Source organism: Chrysemys picta, chromosome 5 (assembly GCF_011386835.1).
Source record: "Chrysemys picta bellii isolate R12L10 chromosome 5, ASM1138683v2, whole genome shotgun sequence".
NCBI classification, from domain to species: domain Eukaryota; kingdom Metazoa; phylum Chordata; order Testudines; family Emydidae; genus Chrysemys; species Chrysemys picta.
Genome location: NC_088795.1, coordinates 141,308,094 through 141,325,991, shown reverse-complemented (window position 1 = coordinate 141,325,991; position 17,898 = coordinate 141,308,094). Strand labels below are relative to the sequence as shown.

Genomic DNA, 17,898 nt, shown 5'->3' with positions numbered 1-17,898 from the left:
CTTTAGCCTCTTCCGCCCCGTCCGCGCGCCATCTCCTGCCCCCCCAGCTCCCGTTACAACCTCTCTGGGTACATCTACGCCACGATCAAAACCCTGTGGCACCCGGTCTTGGAGCCTGGGTCGTAATGTAGACGTCCCCTCTGGCTCCTTTCCCTCAGCCTTCCAGCACCCAACTGACTCCCTGCCCTGGTTCTGCATCCACCGTACCCCTCTTCCCCTCCTCCGCGCCCCCGGAGCCTGCTGCCTCTGCTTCCTCGCCTCCAAATCCTCTGGCTTCCACTCACTCCACCCAGCTCGTCCTCACTAATGGCCCAGCCCGAGGGCCTCATCTGTCTGGCCACTGCCTTCAGCTCCCTCCACCACGCACCGTCTCTGGGACTCTGTCCCCTCAGGGTTTTGTGGTGGAGTCACAGTGGCTCCCGTCCTGCCTCCGAGACAGCTCCCTCAGCAGCTCCCGCTCTTCCACTCCCGCTCTCCGTGGGTGTCCCTCAGGGCCGCCCTCCCCAGCCAAGCTCATCTGCTCTCTGGCTTCAATTAACAATGATAATAAGCCATGGAAAAGTCCCCCTAAACAAGGAGCCAACGCTTCTGGCTCCCGGTGGTCCTGTGCTCTGCCACGGATGGCCCCATGGTCCCAGGTGAATCTATCTGGCCAACCTGGAAGCCTGGCCCATTGTCGAAGAGTGCCCCCCTGTGCATACCTGGAGGTTGGCTGCCCTCAAAACACGGGCCTGACCTGCTCTGTCAGAGTAGTCGATGTTTGGGAATAGGCACCTCTGGTAAGACATGGAAAAGTCCCCTATTTGTCCACCCCGGTTGCTACTGCACAACTGAAAGGACCTCACCCACCATCTGCCTCTCTGGGGGTCAGGGGCTTCTGCTGCTGCTGTCAGGACTTCTTGGATCGTTTAAAGCAAGAGGCCCTAATTGCTTAGAAGCCTGAGCTAGGATCTAGCTCCCGAAGGATGGATGGTCTTGTGGTTGAAGCACTGTACGGTGACTCAAGAGATCTGGGTCCCAGTTCTGTCACAGACCCTCTCCGTGAACTTGGACAAGTCACTTAATCTCCCTGCGCCTCGGTTTTCCCCATCTAGTCAACCCTGTGGTGGTAAGGGCCATGCAAGTGGATAGATAAGGTGGTGTCTCTGTGTAGCAGCGTTGTCTTGGCCAGAGTCCTGTTGATTGCTTTTGGCAACTAGCTGAAGGAGGTATTGATAAATACATGGGCAGAGGACATCTGGGGATGGCCGGCTGGGGGAGTACAAGAAAAAAAATATGGAGATATACCTATATCTCCTAGAGCTGGAAGGGACCCCAAAAAGGTCACTGAGTCCAGCCCCCTGCCTTCACTAGCAGGACCAAGTACTGATTTTGCCCTAGATTCCTAAGTGGCCCCCTCAAGGATTGAACTCACACCCCTGGGTTTAGCAGGCCAATGTTCAAACCACTGAGCTATCCCTCCCCCTGATGGTTTGAGAGAGGGACGACTCAGTGATAGGGAGAAGGGGAAACCATCCAACAGGACAAGGTTAACAGAGCGATCTTATTCCCCAGCTGCTTTGGCGACCCCGCTAAAGCCAGTGGATGCAGAGAAAGGCCGGACGTCCGCCCACGGTAGCCCCCAAGCCATCCTCCCGCAGAGTGATGTTACCTCATCATGTGAATGGCCTCGGGGTCGTTGGAGAAGCTGAAGGCATAGCCGCTGGAGGTCGTGCCAAAGTCAATGGCCACCACCACGGAGAAGGAAGTGGGTCGCTGCGCCCGGGCATCGTTCCTCTGAAACACCACAAGGGTCATTAGGAGCAGCCAGAGCGGATCAGCACAGGGTCCATCGAATCCCGGCTCTTGTCGTGAGCACTGGCCAGTGCCAGCTGCTTCAGAGGAACGTGCAAGAAATCCCACAGTGCGTAGTTACGGGGTCACCGGCCCATGGGGAAAGTTTCCTACTGAGTCCCAATAGTTCCAGGTTGGTTTATGCCCTGAACTATGGGGGTTTATATCCTGTCAAAACCCTTGGGGTTGTCACTCCTCACAAATGTAGCTCTGGATGTTCTCATTAGCCATATACAAATGTCCAACCCCCACCCCCCTTTTAAAAAAATCTAACTAAGAGCTGGGTTTCACTAGGATCTTGTGGCAATGAGTTCCACAGGCTAACTGTGGAAGGTAAACAGAGGATTGTGGATAGGGCTGGAGAAAGAGGAACTGTCTACACTCCCTAACTCTCTGCACCTCCTGTGGGAGCTGACTAGAGGGTCTGTCATGTTTATTATCAGAGAAGGGCCTGAACCAAACCCCCATAAAACTGAACCCTCCCAAACGCTGGAAGAGTTTGGACCCAGATGTGAACGTTGTTGGTCAGACTCATCTTCAATGACCTCAGATACATAAAGACGTCTCTCCCCTGCGGGATGCCCTACCGCAACTGAGCCTTTCTCCCGTTGAATAACGGAAGATATTGTTGATGTCGTTATGTGGACATAGAAGCTTCATAAACAATTAGGATTTGCCTGACTGGTGCACCCCAGCAAACCATCTTGTACAGTATTCTGTCTCCAACAAGAGCCAATGTCAGGTGCTTCAGGGGAAGGTATAAGACCCCCCCAGTGCAGGCGACTGCCAGATTGTCCCATGCAGGAAAAGTTCCTTCCTGACGCCAGCTAATGACCACTTTATGCCCTGAGGATGAGGATCGGTAGCCCTTGTATCAGGTATCTGATCTCCTCTGTCAAAGCAGTCAGTGTTTGCTGATAGGCACCTATGGGGAGATACTGAAAGGGCCTTTCTGTCCACCCCTCACCCTGCCCCACACCTCCAGGATCTTTGCCAGGCATAGGAGATTTCACTGCTGCTGACGTGACCTCCCGCCCATTCTCTGACACTGGGCCACTTCTTGGCTGGCCACTTCCTCAGAGAACTGGCCCACAGTGTGCAGTGGGGCCGACCAGACCATGCCCTACCGCCCATAATTTGGTAGCTGGACCAATTCAACAAGGCAGAACATGGCCAGAGAAGGAATGGAGCAAAGAACAATTCGATGGCCACGCTCAAGGAGCTGCACCCCAGGGGTACCCCAGATGACCCGGTGGTGGCATTAAAGGGGTTCTGTGGCTTACAGGTGACTGGGAGGGCGTGAGTGGCGCGATGCTGCAGCTCTCGTTGTGTATTCCTGGGGAACTGGGTGGGGACGGCGTCTGAGAGCTCTCACCGTTTGTACCTGGCAAACAAACAGAATAAGGATTAGAACAGCACTGGATCTATTCCTGCAAACCGCCAGCACAATGGCGAAGGCACCGGGCCCTGCCAGTGACTCTTACGTGACATCAGGCCCATTTACTGCTCTGTTTCCCCACCTGCGCTGGGGAGAACGATGGGCCTTGTAACGCACTGCACGCTGTAGCTCTCTAGCCCCTGCTAGTGCCCTGACCGCATTCAGAGTCTGTCTTCACTGCCCGGTTAGCCCAGGTGATTGGCACTGGATCTGGGCACCAGGTTAGCCTCGCCTGGGCGTGCGCATGCGCGCCTCAAAATCCGACCCATGTTACTGTGCCCTCACCGTTTCTGCGCTTGCCCGTGTGTGTCTGGGGGCGTATCCCACAATTCTTTGTGTTCAGACGCTCTAGGGGTCTTTCCCAGTCAACAGCAGAAGAACTTGTCTCTCCTTTGGGGGGAATTGTGGGAAGTCAATGGAGGACTATCAGCACTCCAGTGATTTTTGCATTTGTGCTGCAAAGTGGACAGGTTCCAGACTGAGTTAAAGCAGGACCTGGGCTCTAACCCCAATGGGGCCAGTGAAATCGATTGGGAGGAAAAATTCAGACAGATGAAAACCAGGAGTCCTTTAAGAAGAGTTTACTAGATGGCCAAAAAAACACGATTCCATAACTTTGGGTAAAAGCCAATCTTGGTTAAGAGGGGAAGTGAAGACAGCAATTAGAAATAACAACAAATGGACAAAAAAGAGGACGTATATAGTAATTAATATATAAATTAAAGAATACAAAGTGTATAAAATTGATAAGGGAAGCTAAAGACAACAGGAAAAACTCCATGGCAGGCAGGGCTAAGGACAATAAGAAAGGTTTTTTAAAGTATATCAGGAAAAAAAGGAATCTTAGTAATGGTACACGCCCATTACTAGATGGGAATGGTAAAACTATTAACACTGACACAGAAGAGGCAGAGGTGTTCAGTAAATATTTCCATTCTCTATTTAGCAAGAAGCAGGATGGTGCACTCGTACTTTCCAGTCCATTAGTAACTAAGGAGGATGTTAAACAGCATCTACTATGGACGAATGTTTAAAAATCAGCAGGCCCAGCTAACTTTCACCCAAGAGTCCGATAAGAGTCGGCCAAGGAGATCTCTGACCCGTTTCTGCTCATTTCGAATAAATCTTGGCATACTGGGGCAATTCCATAAGCCCGGAAGAGTGCTAATATTGTGCCAATATTCAAAAAGGACAAGTGGGACGACTCAGGTAATTATAGGCCAGTTAGCCTGACATCAATCCCAGAAAAAATAGTGGACGGTTGATACAGGATTCAATCAATAAAAATGAAAGGATGGCAATACAATTCATGCCAGTCAAAATGGCTTTTGGGAACATAGGTCCTGTCAAACAAACATGATCTCATTTTTAGTGAGATAAGTGTTATTGATAAAGGTAACTGCTCAGATGTAATATACCTAGACTTCTGTAAGGCCTTTCTCTTAGTACAACACAACATTCTAATTAAAAAAATTAGCACTATACAACCTCAGTAAAGCACGTGTTCAAATAGATTAACGTCCCGCTTTGAGCAGGGGATTGGACTAACGTCCCGCTTTGAGCAGGGGATTGGACTAACGTCCTGCTTTGAGCGGGGGGTTGGACTAGATGACCTCCTGAGGTCTCTTCCAACCCTAGCCTATGGTTCTATGGTCTGGCTAACTGATAGGTGTCAAAAAGTAATTAGCTAATGAGGAAGCATTATTGAATGGGGGTGTTTCTTGTAGGGTTCCACGTAGATTGGTGCTAGGCCCAATGCTGTTCAACATTTTTATCGATGACCTGGAAGTGAATAGAAAGTCACTGCTGATCAAATTTGCAAAGATCAGAGGAGTGGTAATTAATGCTGAGGACAGGGCAGACGTACAAAGCGATCTGGATCATTTGGTAACCGAGGCTCATTCAAACAAAATGTGTTAGCGAAATGCAAGGTCATACATCTAGAAATAAAGGACGCAGGCCACCCCTCCAACATGGGGGACTGTATTCTGGACAGCAGCGACTCTGAGAGGGAGTACGGGTCAGAGTGGACAAACAACTCAATGTGAGCTTCCAGTGGAATATTGCATCCAAAAGGGCCAATGCGATCCTTGCATGGATACACAGGGGAGTGGGCAGTAGGAGCGGGGAGGTGATTTTACCTCCGCATATGGCATTGTGGAGACTGATACTGGAATACTGCATCCAGTTCTGGTGTCCACATTTGGAAAAGGGGTGTTGAAAGTTGCAGAAAGTGCAGAAAAGAGCCAGAAAAACGATGCAAGGGCTGGAGAAAATGCCTTAGAGTGAGTGACTTCAATTGATCAACCTGCTTAGCTTATAAAAGATTGAGAGGTGACTTGATTATAGTCTATAAGGACGTTCTTTGGGGAGAAAGTACCAGGTAAAGGGCTCTTGACTCTAGCGGAGGAAGGCAGAACAAGAACACGGGCACAGTTTTTTAACAGTGCGGGTGATTAACCATTGGAACAAACATGGGTGGTATATGAAACCCCCTAGCTAGCCCCTGCCCCTTCCGCCTGAGACCCCACCCCTACCCTGCCCCTTCTGCCCCCTGTCCCCACCGGAGCCCTGAGCTCCCAATTGTGGATGGAAGACCCCCACCCCAGCCACCCCAAGTCCTGGCCTGCTGGCTGCCGCAGCCTGCCCCAGCCGGCCCACCCCAGCTACTCTGACCAGCCCGAGCCTCAGGCTGCCGACCCACCGGCCCGAACCCCAGCCCCAGTCCCCACTGGCTTTGGGGGAGAGGCTGAGTGAGGGCGGGAAGAGGAGCAGTGTGGGCAGGGCCCTGAGGGAAGAGTGGGATGCAGAAGTGGGGCCTCAAGGCGGAGCGTGGACGAGGCCATGCCTGGCTGTGTGGGAAGGCTTAGCTGCCCCTGGCCTACAATTCCCACCGCCTAGGGTGACCAGATGTTTATAGGAACAGTCCTGATTTTGGGGACTTTTTCTTATATAGGCGCCTATTACCCCCCAATCCCTGTCCCGATTTTTCACACTTGCTGTCTGGTCACCCTACCGCCGCCCCTGGGAACAAACCACTAAGGGAAGTGGTGGGTTCTCCATCTTTTGGAGTCTTCAGAGCCAGACTGAATGTCTTTCTGGAAGAAGCTTTAGTTCTTAGTCTCAATGCAGGGTATCTGGGGGAACCTCTCTGGCCCGTGCGATACAGACGGTCAGATCAGATGATCTAATGGCGTCTTCTGGTCTTAAAATCTGTGACAGTAAAACCGTGATTTTTACGAGCACCCGTCCGACGAACGACCAGTTCGACGAGTCACGTTTCCAGACGGAAAAGAAAAAACCACGCAACAAAAGTGACGTCGCTGCAGGACAAGCTGACACCCCTTCGCATTCCGATGCCGTCGGTGCATTGAAATGGCTTGGCAGGGGGTTGAGGGCCCAGAAGAAAGCGATGTGGTGTGCCATATGGCAGCGTATGCACTCGGCCCACTGTGATCTGAGATGTTCGGCTTTATGAGCTGCCGATGTTGTGAATTCCTCAAGCCCCAACGGGTTTGTAAAATAGGAGCTCTGTTGTGATTAAAATCGATGCAAACCCCCTCTCCTCCCCCCCTCACACCCAAAACTTGGAAGTATTTGGATCCCGATGGAGATTTGGCAGCTTGAAGCCATCTCTGGTTACTATTACCCCCTGTTTTCATGCTCTAAGGTATCGAGCTCACCAGCTACCCGTTAGTAGCTAACGTTTGTCTCCAGCAACGCAGGAGTTGATGCTTAAAGAAAGAATAACGACTGGTCCCTGCAGAACTGGCTGGTCTGTTTGTCCACCATCAACTCCCAGCCACCCGTCTCAGCACGGAGTCCGCGCAGATGGACTATGCCAGCCCTAAGGGGTTTTGTTGCCATTTCTGCCCCCTGCCCCTCAGCCCGTCCCTTATGCATTCTGATCCCCCACTAGGCGGAGGGAGGCGATGGGATACGGCCGACCCCCAGCACGGCGAGATCCAGGGATGGCGGGAGCCCCAGTAAGCGCTGTATGCTGGAACCTGGCCCTCGCCCCTGCAGAGTGACCAGCCACGCTCCGCCCCCGCCTGCCCCGCCGCACTGCTCCGGGCGCATGGTTCCAATTAGGAGCGAGAGTTAATCACCCTGCCTGGGAGAGCACTTGCTGACTGACAGTCTCCAGCTGTTGGCCCGGGGAGACCAGGGGAGGGGGCGGGGCGGGGCTGGCTTTCACTTCGCCACTTGGCAGCCGCCCCTGCCAACGGGGTCCGGGGCTGCACTCAGCAAAGAGCCGTAACTGCCCCAGGCTTTGTCTGGCCACGGGCCTGGGCGGCAGAGTTCACGGCTGGATCCAGACTCAGCAGCGGTTGGGCTGGGGAAAGGCAGCCGCAGAGTGTGGAGCCGAACGGCTATAAAACAGGGCGGTTGGCACCCTGGGTATCAGTGTCTACAACCCTGAAGTGTGATTGCAAATCGCAGCCCGAAGATGGGCCCCGGTCTGATTCCCACTCTGCAAGGTGAAGAGTATCCCATCCAACGGCTCTCCTGATCCAGGTAGGCTGCGAGTGTTTGTATCTCTGGTTCTGCCCCGTTGCTGGCTGGCTCCACCTAGGGTTGCCAACTTTCCAATCACACAAAACCGAACATCCCTGCCCCGTCCCTTCTCTGAGGCCCCGCCCCTTCTCCAAGGCCCCGCCTCCTTCTCGCTCCATCCCTCACTCTTCCCCACCCTCACTCACTTTCACCGGGCTGGGGCAGAAGGTTGAGGTGCGGGAGGGGGTGAGGGGTCTGGGCTGGGGGAGCAGGCCCCCTCTGCGCCACTGACTGGACTTTTAACAGCCCGGTCAGCAGTGCCGACCAGAGCTGCCAGTGTGCCAGGGTCCCTTTTCAACTGGGCAGTCTGGTCGAAAACCGGACGCCTGGCAACCCTCGCTCCGCCTAGCGACAGGGAGATTGTCAAAGTTCTGCAGCCCACGCCGTATACAAAACAAGACCAACATCCGGATGTGTTAGAGTTGCCAGACCTCCAGAATTGTACTGGACTCTCCGGGAATTAAAGATTAGTCTTTAATTAAAGATTATGTCATGTGAGGAAACCTCCAGGAACACATCCAACCAAAACTGGCAAGGCTAGGATGTGTCTCCAACTGCTCCCACCCTGCTGGGGGAAGGGAACAGTTCTGGCTATGCCCATCTCAGCACCGCTAGGCCTGGCTGCGGATCAGAATGTAGGAAGCTTATCTGAGATTCAGGACGGCAAAAAGGTCAAACTCCAGGAGCTTAGAACCCATCCAACCAGCGACGCCAGCTTAGGACAAGCAGAGGTTTTGGCTCAGAGGAAGGAAAGACTTCTTTTTTCCTCACTGAACCACACAAGCTTAGCGCCACCTCCTTCCACTGGCCAGAGTGAGGCGGTTCTTGTCCAGGGCGAGGCAGTATGGCCTAGCGGGTAGAACTGCAGGCTGCGGTCGCCGGCGCTCTCATCCTCGCTCTGTGACACTGATTCAGTGTGTGCAAGTCATGCCCCTGCTCTGTGCCTCGGTTTCCCCACCTGTAATACAACCTCCGTGGCGAGGCTCAATGCATTCAAGTTCGGGAAAGTTATTTAAGCCTTGTCAGAGGCTGCCCACGAGCCGCGTGTCCCTGGGGAAGATACTGACACCCCTTTCCCTGCACCTGAGACCAGATCTGACTCCAGTGTCCCAGGCAGAAATAAGCGAACGACAAATAAAAGTGCCAGGGAAAACCGCAAGCCTTTGGGAGCTGCCTGCCGCAGTCAGACACAAACAGCGCTTGCATTTCGGGGCGCGTTGAATCTATTGTACTTCTGTGGCCACACATCGCCATCGTACGAGTGCTTGAACCATCTGTGATGTATAACACCTCTATGAGGCAGGGCAGTGCCAGTGTCCTTCTTTTATAGATGGGGAATTGTGGCCCAAGGAAAGGAAATGCCTCGCCCAAGAGCAGGGAACTGAATCGAGCTTTGCCAAGTTTTAGGTTAGCGCGCTGCTCTCTGCACTGTCCCCCCCGCACCCCCCGTAAAGGCTGCTGGCTGAGCTCACTGCATGTATCTGTCTCGTTAGCTGACAGGTGCCATGCCTCTCCCAGGTTAATCAGCAGAGCAGCAGCAGAAGCAGATATTGTACGTTTCTGAACATTGCTCTACGATTTCTTCTGGGATTCGTTACAGTCACTCGCTACCGGCTGGGCCTAGAATCACTGCCTGAGAAGACACGGCTTCATTCCATTTGTGCCTGTTTTCTAAGTGGGTTTCACTGTCCGGGGCATTAATATTTGATTTTAAACAAAAAGGAAAGTCAGTCAGGACTTTTTAACTTAATGGGAAGAGACCAGCCCGGTGGGAACCATGCGGGGAGTCAGGGCTGAATTAGGAAACGCTTTAATAAACCGTTGCTTTGGGAGCTAGAGACGCCATGAAACAATTTTGTCTGGGGCGGTGTCTCCCCAAACAAACTGCATTGCAAAGCGCTGTGCAGGGTTCTTGTACATAATCCAATTGCCCAGCTAAATAATAAATAATATCAAACCAACTGCATTGCAAAGCGTGGTGCAGAGTTATTGTACGTAACCCAATTGCCGAGCTAAATAAGAAATCATACCAGCGGGTGGAGAGAGAAATTTCAAAGGGGCGCGGTGAGCTTTTCAGCGGAGTGTCTGCAGTGAGATGGGACTCGGTAAAGGGCCCGGAGGGTGTGGGAGCTGCAGAGAAGAAGAGTGGGGGGTGAGATTGTGTGATGGGGAAGGAGAAGAGGTTGGTTCTGGCCGAGAGAGCAGGGAAGGGAGGACAAAGAGGATGGTGGAGCAGAATGGAGCAGGTGGGCAGCTTCCTGTTGGATTCTGAAAGGAGGAGGCAGCCAGCTAAGGTGGTAAGGACGGGAGTCTGGAACTGCCTGGGAGAAGGTGGGCTGGACACTGGAGAATGTCTGACTGGATCACAGTAGCACAGAGAGGGCACAACTGAGATCGGGGCCCCACCGTGCTGGGCTCTGCACAGGTCCATTGTGGGAGACAGTCTCTTCCCCAAGCAGCTTGCAATCTAAAGAGGCAAGGGAAAGATGATCTCCCCTATTTTACAAATGGAGGGGAAGGCACAGAAAGAGTCAGGCCAAGGTTACACAGGGTATCTATGCCTGAGCCAGGATTTGAACCCAACTCTCCAGAGTCCTACGCTAGCGCTTTAACCACAAAACTCCCTTTCTTTTTATTGCTGCCAAGTACCTGCAGCTCCCACTAGCTTCAATGGATGTGACAGGCTTTGGGCTCAGAGCCCAACACACCAACAATCAAACACAACTGCAGTTGCAGCTGGCAAGGGATGTGAAGGGTAACAAGAAGGGTTTCTACAGGTATGTTAGCAACAAGAAGGTGGTCAGGGAAAGTGTGGGTCCCTTACTGAATGAGGGAGGCAACCTAGTGACAGACGATGTGGAAAAAGCTAAAGTACTCAATGCTTTTTTGTCTCGGTCTTCACAGACAAGGTCAGCTCCCAGACGGCTGCACTGGGCAGCAGTGTGGGGAGGAGGTGAGCTGCCCTCAGTGGTGAAAGAACAGGTTAAGGACTGTTTAGAAAAGCTGGACGTGCACAAGTCCATGGGGCTGGATGCGCTGCATCCGAGGGTGCTGAGGGAGTTGGCTGATGTGACTGCAGAGCCATTGGCCATTATCTTTGAAAACTCGTGGCGATCAGGAGAGGTACCGGACAATTGGAAAAAGGCAAATGTAGTGCCCATCTCTAAAAAAGGGAAGAAGGCGAATCCGGGGAACTACAAACCGATCAGCCTCACCTCAATTGCTGGAAAAATCATGGAGCAGGTCCTCAAGGAATCCATTTTGAAGCACCCGGAGGAGAGGAAGGTGATCAGGAACTGTCAACATGGATTCACCAAGGGCAAGTCATGCCTGACCAACCTGATTGCCTTCTATGATGAGATAACTGGCTCCGTGGATATGGGGAAAGCAATGGATGTGATATATCTTGACTTTAGCAAAGCTTTTGATACGGTCTCCCATAGTATTCTTGCCGCCAAGTTAAAGAAATATGGATTAGATGAATGGACTATAAGGTGGATAGAAAGCTGGCTAGATCGTCGGGCTCAACAGGTAGCGATCAATGGCTCGATGTCTAGTTGGCAGCCGGTATCAAGCGGAGTGCCCCAGGGGTCAGTCTTGGGGCCAGTTTTGTTCAACATCTTCATTAATGATCTGGATGATAGGATGGATTGCACCCTCAGCAAGTTTTTGGATGATACTAAGCTGGGGGGAGTGGTAGATTTTCTGGAGGGTAGGGATAGGGTCCAGAGTGACCTAGACAAATTGGAGGATTAGGCTAAAAGAAATCTGATGAGGTTCAACAAGGACAAGTGCAGAGTCCTGCACTTAGGACGGAAGAATCCCATGCACTGCTACAGGCTGGGGACCGACTGGCTAAGCGGCAGTTCTGCAGAAAAGGACCTGGGGATTACAGTGGATAAGAAGCTGGATATGAGTCAGCAGTGTGCCCTTGTTGCCAAGAAGGCTAATGGCATATTGGACTGCATTAGTAGGAGCATTGCCAGCAGATCAAGGGAAGTGATTATTCCCCTCTATTCAGCACTGGTGAGGCCACATCTGGAGTATTGCGTCCAGTTTTGGGCCCCACACTACAAGAATGTGGATAAATTGGAGAGAGTCCAGTGAAGGGCAATGAAAATGATCAGGGGGCTGGGGCACATGACTTACGAGGAGAGGCTGAGGGAACTGGGCTTATTAAGTCTGCAGAAGAGAAGAGTGAGGGGGGATTTGATAGCAGCCTTCAACTACCTGTAGGGGGTCGAAAGGGGATGGATCTAGACTGTTCTCAGTGGTGGCAGATGACAGAACAAGGAGTAATGGTCTCAAGTTACAGTGGGGGAGGTTTAGGTTGGATATTAGGAAACACTATTTCACTAGGAGTGTGGTGAAGCCCTGGAATGGGTTACCTAGGGAGGTGGTGATATCTCCATACTTAAAGGTTTTTAAGGCCCAGCTTGACAAAGCCCTGGCTGGGATGATTTAGTTGGGGTTGGTCCTGCTTTGAGCAGGGGGTTGGACTAGATACCTCCTGAGGTCCCTTCCAACCCTGAGATTCTATGATTCTATGATTCACTGGCCCACAAGACAGTAGTGACGCATCCCAAGCATGTGCTACATTACAGAAGGCAAGTAGCTGTCAAGCTCTTTCATTCTGCAGATCCCTCTCCTGGGCCATTTTCTCTGCATATCTCTCACACACACACACCCTGCCGGGTTCTCAAAATATTCCATCCAGGCAGGACTCTGCAGGGCACGGCTGATCCGCAAGCCAGGTGCTGCTGTAGAATATTTCCTATGGTAACATTTCTTATGGTGGCTACAGGCTCTGCGGGCTCGTCTTCAGGCTGGTTATTAACTAGAGGCTAAGCCAGCACTGTGAAACTTGGCACAAAAGTTGGAACCCCACCGAAATGTGAAGTTGTCGGCAGCCAGGTCTTGGGTTTGGCCAGGTCTGGAAAGCGAGGCTAACTGCAGAATGTGAGTGCGCATAAAACCCCCCTTGCAGGATATTGGGTTGGTTTGGCTCAGGCCCATCTTTAGAGTCCTCAATCTCTGGCTTTCTCTTTCGAACCACACCCCGCTCGGACGGCAATGGCTTCGTAACAGAAGGAGGCTGGGAGCGGGGGGCACTGTAATAAAGTAAATGTACATCCTTGCACCAGTGATGTCAAAGAATCTTAGACATAAACTCAATCTGTTTAGTTTAACCAAGAGAAGCTTCCAGGGTGGACTTGGTCACAGGCAGTAAATACCTCCATGGGGAACAGAAATTGGAGAACCGAGGGCTTTTCAGGCCAGCAGACATTGGTACCACGAGATCCAATGGCTGGAAGTTGAAGCTAGACAAACTCAGACTGGAAACAAGGTTTAACAGTGAGGGTAATTAATCACTGGAACAAGTTATGGTGGATTCTCCATCACAGGTCATTTTCACATCAAGAGTGGATGTTTCCCTAATTCAAACATGAATGAATCGAGGGCAGTTCTACGATGTGTGTTATATAGGAGGTCACACTACATGATCATAGAATATCAGGGTTGGAAGGGACCTCTGGAGGTCATCTAGTCCAACCCCCTGCTCAAAGCAGGACCAACCCCAGACAGATTTTTGCCCCAGATCCCTAAATGGCCCTCTCAAGGATTGAACTTACAACCCTGTGTTTAGCAGGCCAATGTTCAAACCACTGAGCTCTCTCCTCCCCATTGGGCTCTGCTGGTGGTATAATCTATGAGGTGCTGGCAAAGAACTATTAGATCACAGCACATTTCAGTGCTCTGACCGGGCTTGTGGGAAGAGCCCTGAGCTCTGAAGCATCCACCCCTTACTGTGAGCGACGATTCCACAGCTCAGCAGAACATCTCACTGTCAGGAGGGTTTTCCTGATGTTAAGCCTAAGTTTTCCTTTTCTTAATTTTGTCCCATTGCTCCGCGTTTCTTTCCATGGACCACATCCAATAATTTCTCTAACTAACAGCATGCCAGCTATAATCCACTAATGCTTGTCTCTACCATATCGAACTACCTAGAAACCTACAATCAGTGTTAGACGGGACCGTCAGGGTCATCTAGTCTAACCCCCTGCCAAGATGCAGGATTTGTTGTGTCTAAACCTTCCAAGACAGATGGTACCCAGCCTAGGCACTTACATGGCCCTGACCGCCAGCCCACTTGAGTACCAAAGTATCCGACCCACAAATAAGTCTTACCTATCTGGAGAGTGTGCATCCCAGGATCTAGGAAGGTCGACATCTTCACATACCTTCCTGGCTGCAAATTCAGAAGAAGACAGAGGTAAGCATTGTGTCTTTACCATGCTCCTGAGATGCCCTTGAGAAGTGTTCACTGTATCCCCCGCTAGCGGCTGTTCCACAAAGAGGACAACAGTCTACTACCGCTGCTAGCTAATGGAGTTACTCCTTTAGCTCAGTTGGATGTAGTTTGTGCTTTGGTGCTGAAAGTCCTGCATTCAAGTCCGACCTGAGGATAAGGTAGGTTGTTACAATTGCACTGACTAGTGATGGGCCAGTCACCACAGGGGCAGAGAACCTCTAGTGATGAGATGGGAAATCTCAGGACCTTCTGGGTTTGGCCTGGCATCTGGACCAGTCTAGGGACATGTTGGGGCATGTGTTTCTGAAGCACAGACACTTAGGATCGTCTATACTAGAAACGTTGCACTGGTTTGACTAGAACAAGATGAGCGCTAGTGAGAGTGATCGAAGGGTGACACTGCTTTACGGACTTCGCACAGGTTTGAATCGGTCGCTTTGGTAACACAGGTACAACTCCCCTAGTCTAGAGAAGGCTACAGCAACTGACAGACAGAAGGGCATGCAGTGCCCATGCCCTGCTACACCCTGTTCTGCGGACCCTGACCCCGCTCCTGCCTTGTTCTTCCCCACCCCACCCGTGGCTGATGAGGAGAGCAATCGCCCTGGGTGGCAACCACCAGGGGGCACCGTACCACTGTGCCTTTTTTTTTTTTTTACTCCGCTCTGATTGGCCGGCACTTTTAAAACAATTAACATTTTTTTCTCTACTGATTGGCTGGCTGTGGGGGATTTTGGCTTGGCCATTACGGTGGGGGTGGGTGGCTCTGCTGCATTGCCTCTCCTGACCAGGCTGCTCCAGCCGTGTGGATCTTGCCTGGGCTCCTGGCCTGGCACTTCTCCTGCCTTGCTAACCTCTCGCCCTCCGCCCTCCATTTCCAGCTCAGAGCTGGGCCCCACGGGCTGCTCAGGACCCCTCGCCGCAGCTGCGCTCTTCCTACCACCTCCCTCCAGCTGCCATTCGTCACCCCCTCACCCAGGGGACGTCTGTGAACGTTCGCTCTGGAGCCGGGTCAGGATTTCTGACAGCCCCGAGCTGTTCAGACCAGGGGGTTCGCTTTGAGACCATCCCAACGGGCTGGCGAACTGTCCAACAATCCCGCCCCAACCCAGCAAACTGCGCTAGGTCTCCCGTGACGCCTGGGCTGGATTCCTCGCGGGCCACCTCTCTTCAGCAGTTTCAAAGTGCTGGCCACGGACAAGGAACAGATATTCCCGGGAGGAACGAATGAGGATGAGGAGCGTAGCAGGGGCCACCCTGGAGCACCAGTGCTGGGCTTAGGCCGGCTTCCCCCAATAGCCAGTTCCAGTCCTGGTTCACGGAGCCTCTTCAGGGGGCCCACAGCCATCCTGCCAGCCTGCATTCCCCCTACAGGCCGTCTGCTCTCTCTCCTCCTGGTCTTTTTAGAGGTTTCCCTCTTATGTACGCTCCAGGCCTGATCTGGCCACATGACCTGCCTATAATGTGATGTGCTGCCTCGGGAGGGAAGCTGAGGGAGTCACAGGTGGGGCTGGACCCATAATCTCTTAAAGGGGCCAGTCTCCCTGGGACAAGGCGCACTGGACTCCTGAGTGGAGCTGGAGAGGGAAATGGAAAAGTGTTTGGGCTGAAAAGTTTTTGATTGTCAGGTTTTGGGCACAAACTTGCACGTTTTCTCTTTAAAAGTTTTCACGTTTTTGTCAGAAAAAAAATATCAAACGTTTGTGGGCCAAAAACTCGGTTTTCAGGTTTTGGAAAAAGCTATTTTTCATGCTAAAAAAAGAGTACTTTGCACGAAAAATATTGATCAGCTGAACGCCTTCATTTTCCTGGCTAACGTCCAGGCTTGAGGCTCTGCAGAAGATTAGAACAAATCACGCTGGATGTCTCCGGGGCTACTGGGCCTTCAGATTGGCATGGACGCTCGCTCCCGAAACCCTGGCCCTGGGCATGAGAACCGGGATTAGCTAATCTGGGAAGAGGCCTTATCCGAAGCCAAACCCACCCACACACTGATACTCAGGCAGCCAGTTTCCAAGTTCCAGCAGCCCCATGAGAAAAAAGCTTGTGCTAAAAATGGCAGGTACCAAGCCGTTCCCTAAACAGATGCGTTTCCCTTCTGGCAGCCCCTGTTGCCTTGTAAATAAAGCTGTCGATGCAGCAGGAGGGGAAGGAGTGAGCCCCATGTGACCCGGGGATCTAAATCTGCCACTGGGAATAAACCATTAGCAGTAAAAGAGGGGCTGTATGTTGAAAGCTTACAGGAGGACTCTCAATAGGCTGGAGGCTGATGCTTAGAGAAAGCTGGTCTGCAAACTGCAGGCCGCTCCGGTGAAAAGATTGTTTCCCAGGAGTTGATTAGCTCCTTTCCAACAGGCCGGCCTGTGAATCGCATCCTGAAAGCCCAGCGCGAGCTTCCTCTGGGAAGATACGGCTCGTCCAGACTCGGCAAGTAGCAATACTCTCGCTGCAGCTTATCACGAATTATCGATAGCTGTTTGTTCTGGCAACCCCCGCATCACACATCCATGGAGAGCCTGCGAGGCGACAGGCTGGAGAGAGCTTGTCTAACACGTACCGTGCTGGCGGGAGGTGTCAAAACGATAGCTCCTCGTGGCTTTAGCCACACCCACAATCCCCCCATGCAGAAGGGACAAGCAAAGAGAAGATCAGGACAGCGATACATTTTAGAGGGGTCATGGAGAAGTCCTCTGAGCCCATCCGCCCCACCCCGCTGCTGGCCACTAACGTTTCCCATGGGCCAAGCGCGAAGCAGCTCTTTCCAGAGCTCGCTGCTGCTGCTTCGGGGTCGGCCAGCAGGGGTCGCTCAAGGTGCAAGACCGGGAGCTAAGGGTGCTATTTCCACAAGGTTCCCAACTCCTGCTGATTTCTTTCCCCAACGGGAAGCTTCCTAGGCCGTAAGGATCCACCTGCTTAAGATTGCGTCCCCTGCCACAGGGGGGTTAAAATCCCCTTTCCCCTTCCATTCTCGAGCTGGGTGCAGGAACACTAACGTAGAGTGGGTGCTGCTAGACAGCAGTCGTGCCAGGCTGGCCTTCTGAAGGAAGGGCCCTAAACCACAGACACACCCCGTGGGCGGTGATCCTCTCGGCTCTCATGAAATACACCCGCAGGGCCAGGGCAAGTTCGCACCAGGACGCGAGGGGGCTGCAAGAAGCGATGCTGAGTTTTCAGCAGGGCTGGAGCTTTCCTCTGAGGCAGTAGCAGACACAACACCTTAGCAAGGCCCCGGGAGAGCTAAAGCCAAGGTCCTGGCCTCTCGTGTCCAATAACAATCTCATGGCCTGTCCCGCCCCGCTCTGCTGCGGTACCTCAATGCACACCTCCCGCGACCCCAACCCTGCTCCCCTTTGCTACAGCTCAGCGAATGCACCTGGGCATGGACCGTGCAGCTCCAACTCCAGTCCTGACTGCCACGCAGCTCCCCGGCCCTCCCCTCTCGCTCACCATCGGATTCCAGGGCCGCCCGGGGGGGGGGGGGGAGCAAGTGGGGCAATTTGCCCCAGGCCCCCACGAGAATGTCGGAGGCTCCTCCCCCGCCTTCGCCTTCCCTCATCCCCCGGCGCCTCAGCGTGCCGCGTCCAGGAACGGCCCTGGACAGCGCTGCAGCCGCGTGGCCTGAGCTCCTCCCGCTCAGAGCCGCGTGGTAAGGGGGCGGGGCTGCGAGCTCCGGGCCGAGCGGCGGGAGCTCAGGTCCCGTGGAGCCAGGCCGCTGCAGCGCTGTCCAGGGCCGCTCCTGGACGCGGCGCGCTGAAAC

The 17,898-nt window shown here is 52.9% G+C and overlaps 1 protein-coding gene across 3 annotated transcripts in view; it reads right to left on the bottom strand.

The window, feature by feature from the left end:
- Nucleotides 1-17,898, bottom strand: part of HSPA12B (heat shock protein family A (Hsp70) member 12B) — a 78,477-nt gene that overhangs the window by 35,967 nt on the left and 24,612 nt on the right. For all 3 annotated transcript variants that reach the window (XM_065597382.1, XM_065597381.1, XM_065597379.1), the window contains 3 exons: nucleotides 14,018-14,078; nucleotides 3,117-3,217; nucleotides 1,652-1,776 (listed from right to left, as the gene is read on the bottom strand). In XM_065597382.1, the coding sequence (XP_065453454.1) occupies nucleotides 1,652-1,776; nucleotides 3,117-3,217; nucleotides 14,018-14,060 (269 nt within the window). In that variant the 5' untranslated portion in view covers nucleotides 14,061-14,078. The remainder of the gene's footprint in view (nucleotides 1-1,651; nucleotides 1,777-3,116; nucleotides 3,218-14,017; nucleotides 14,079-17,898) is intronic.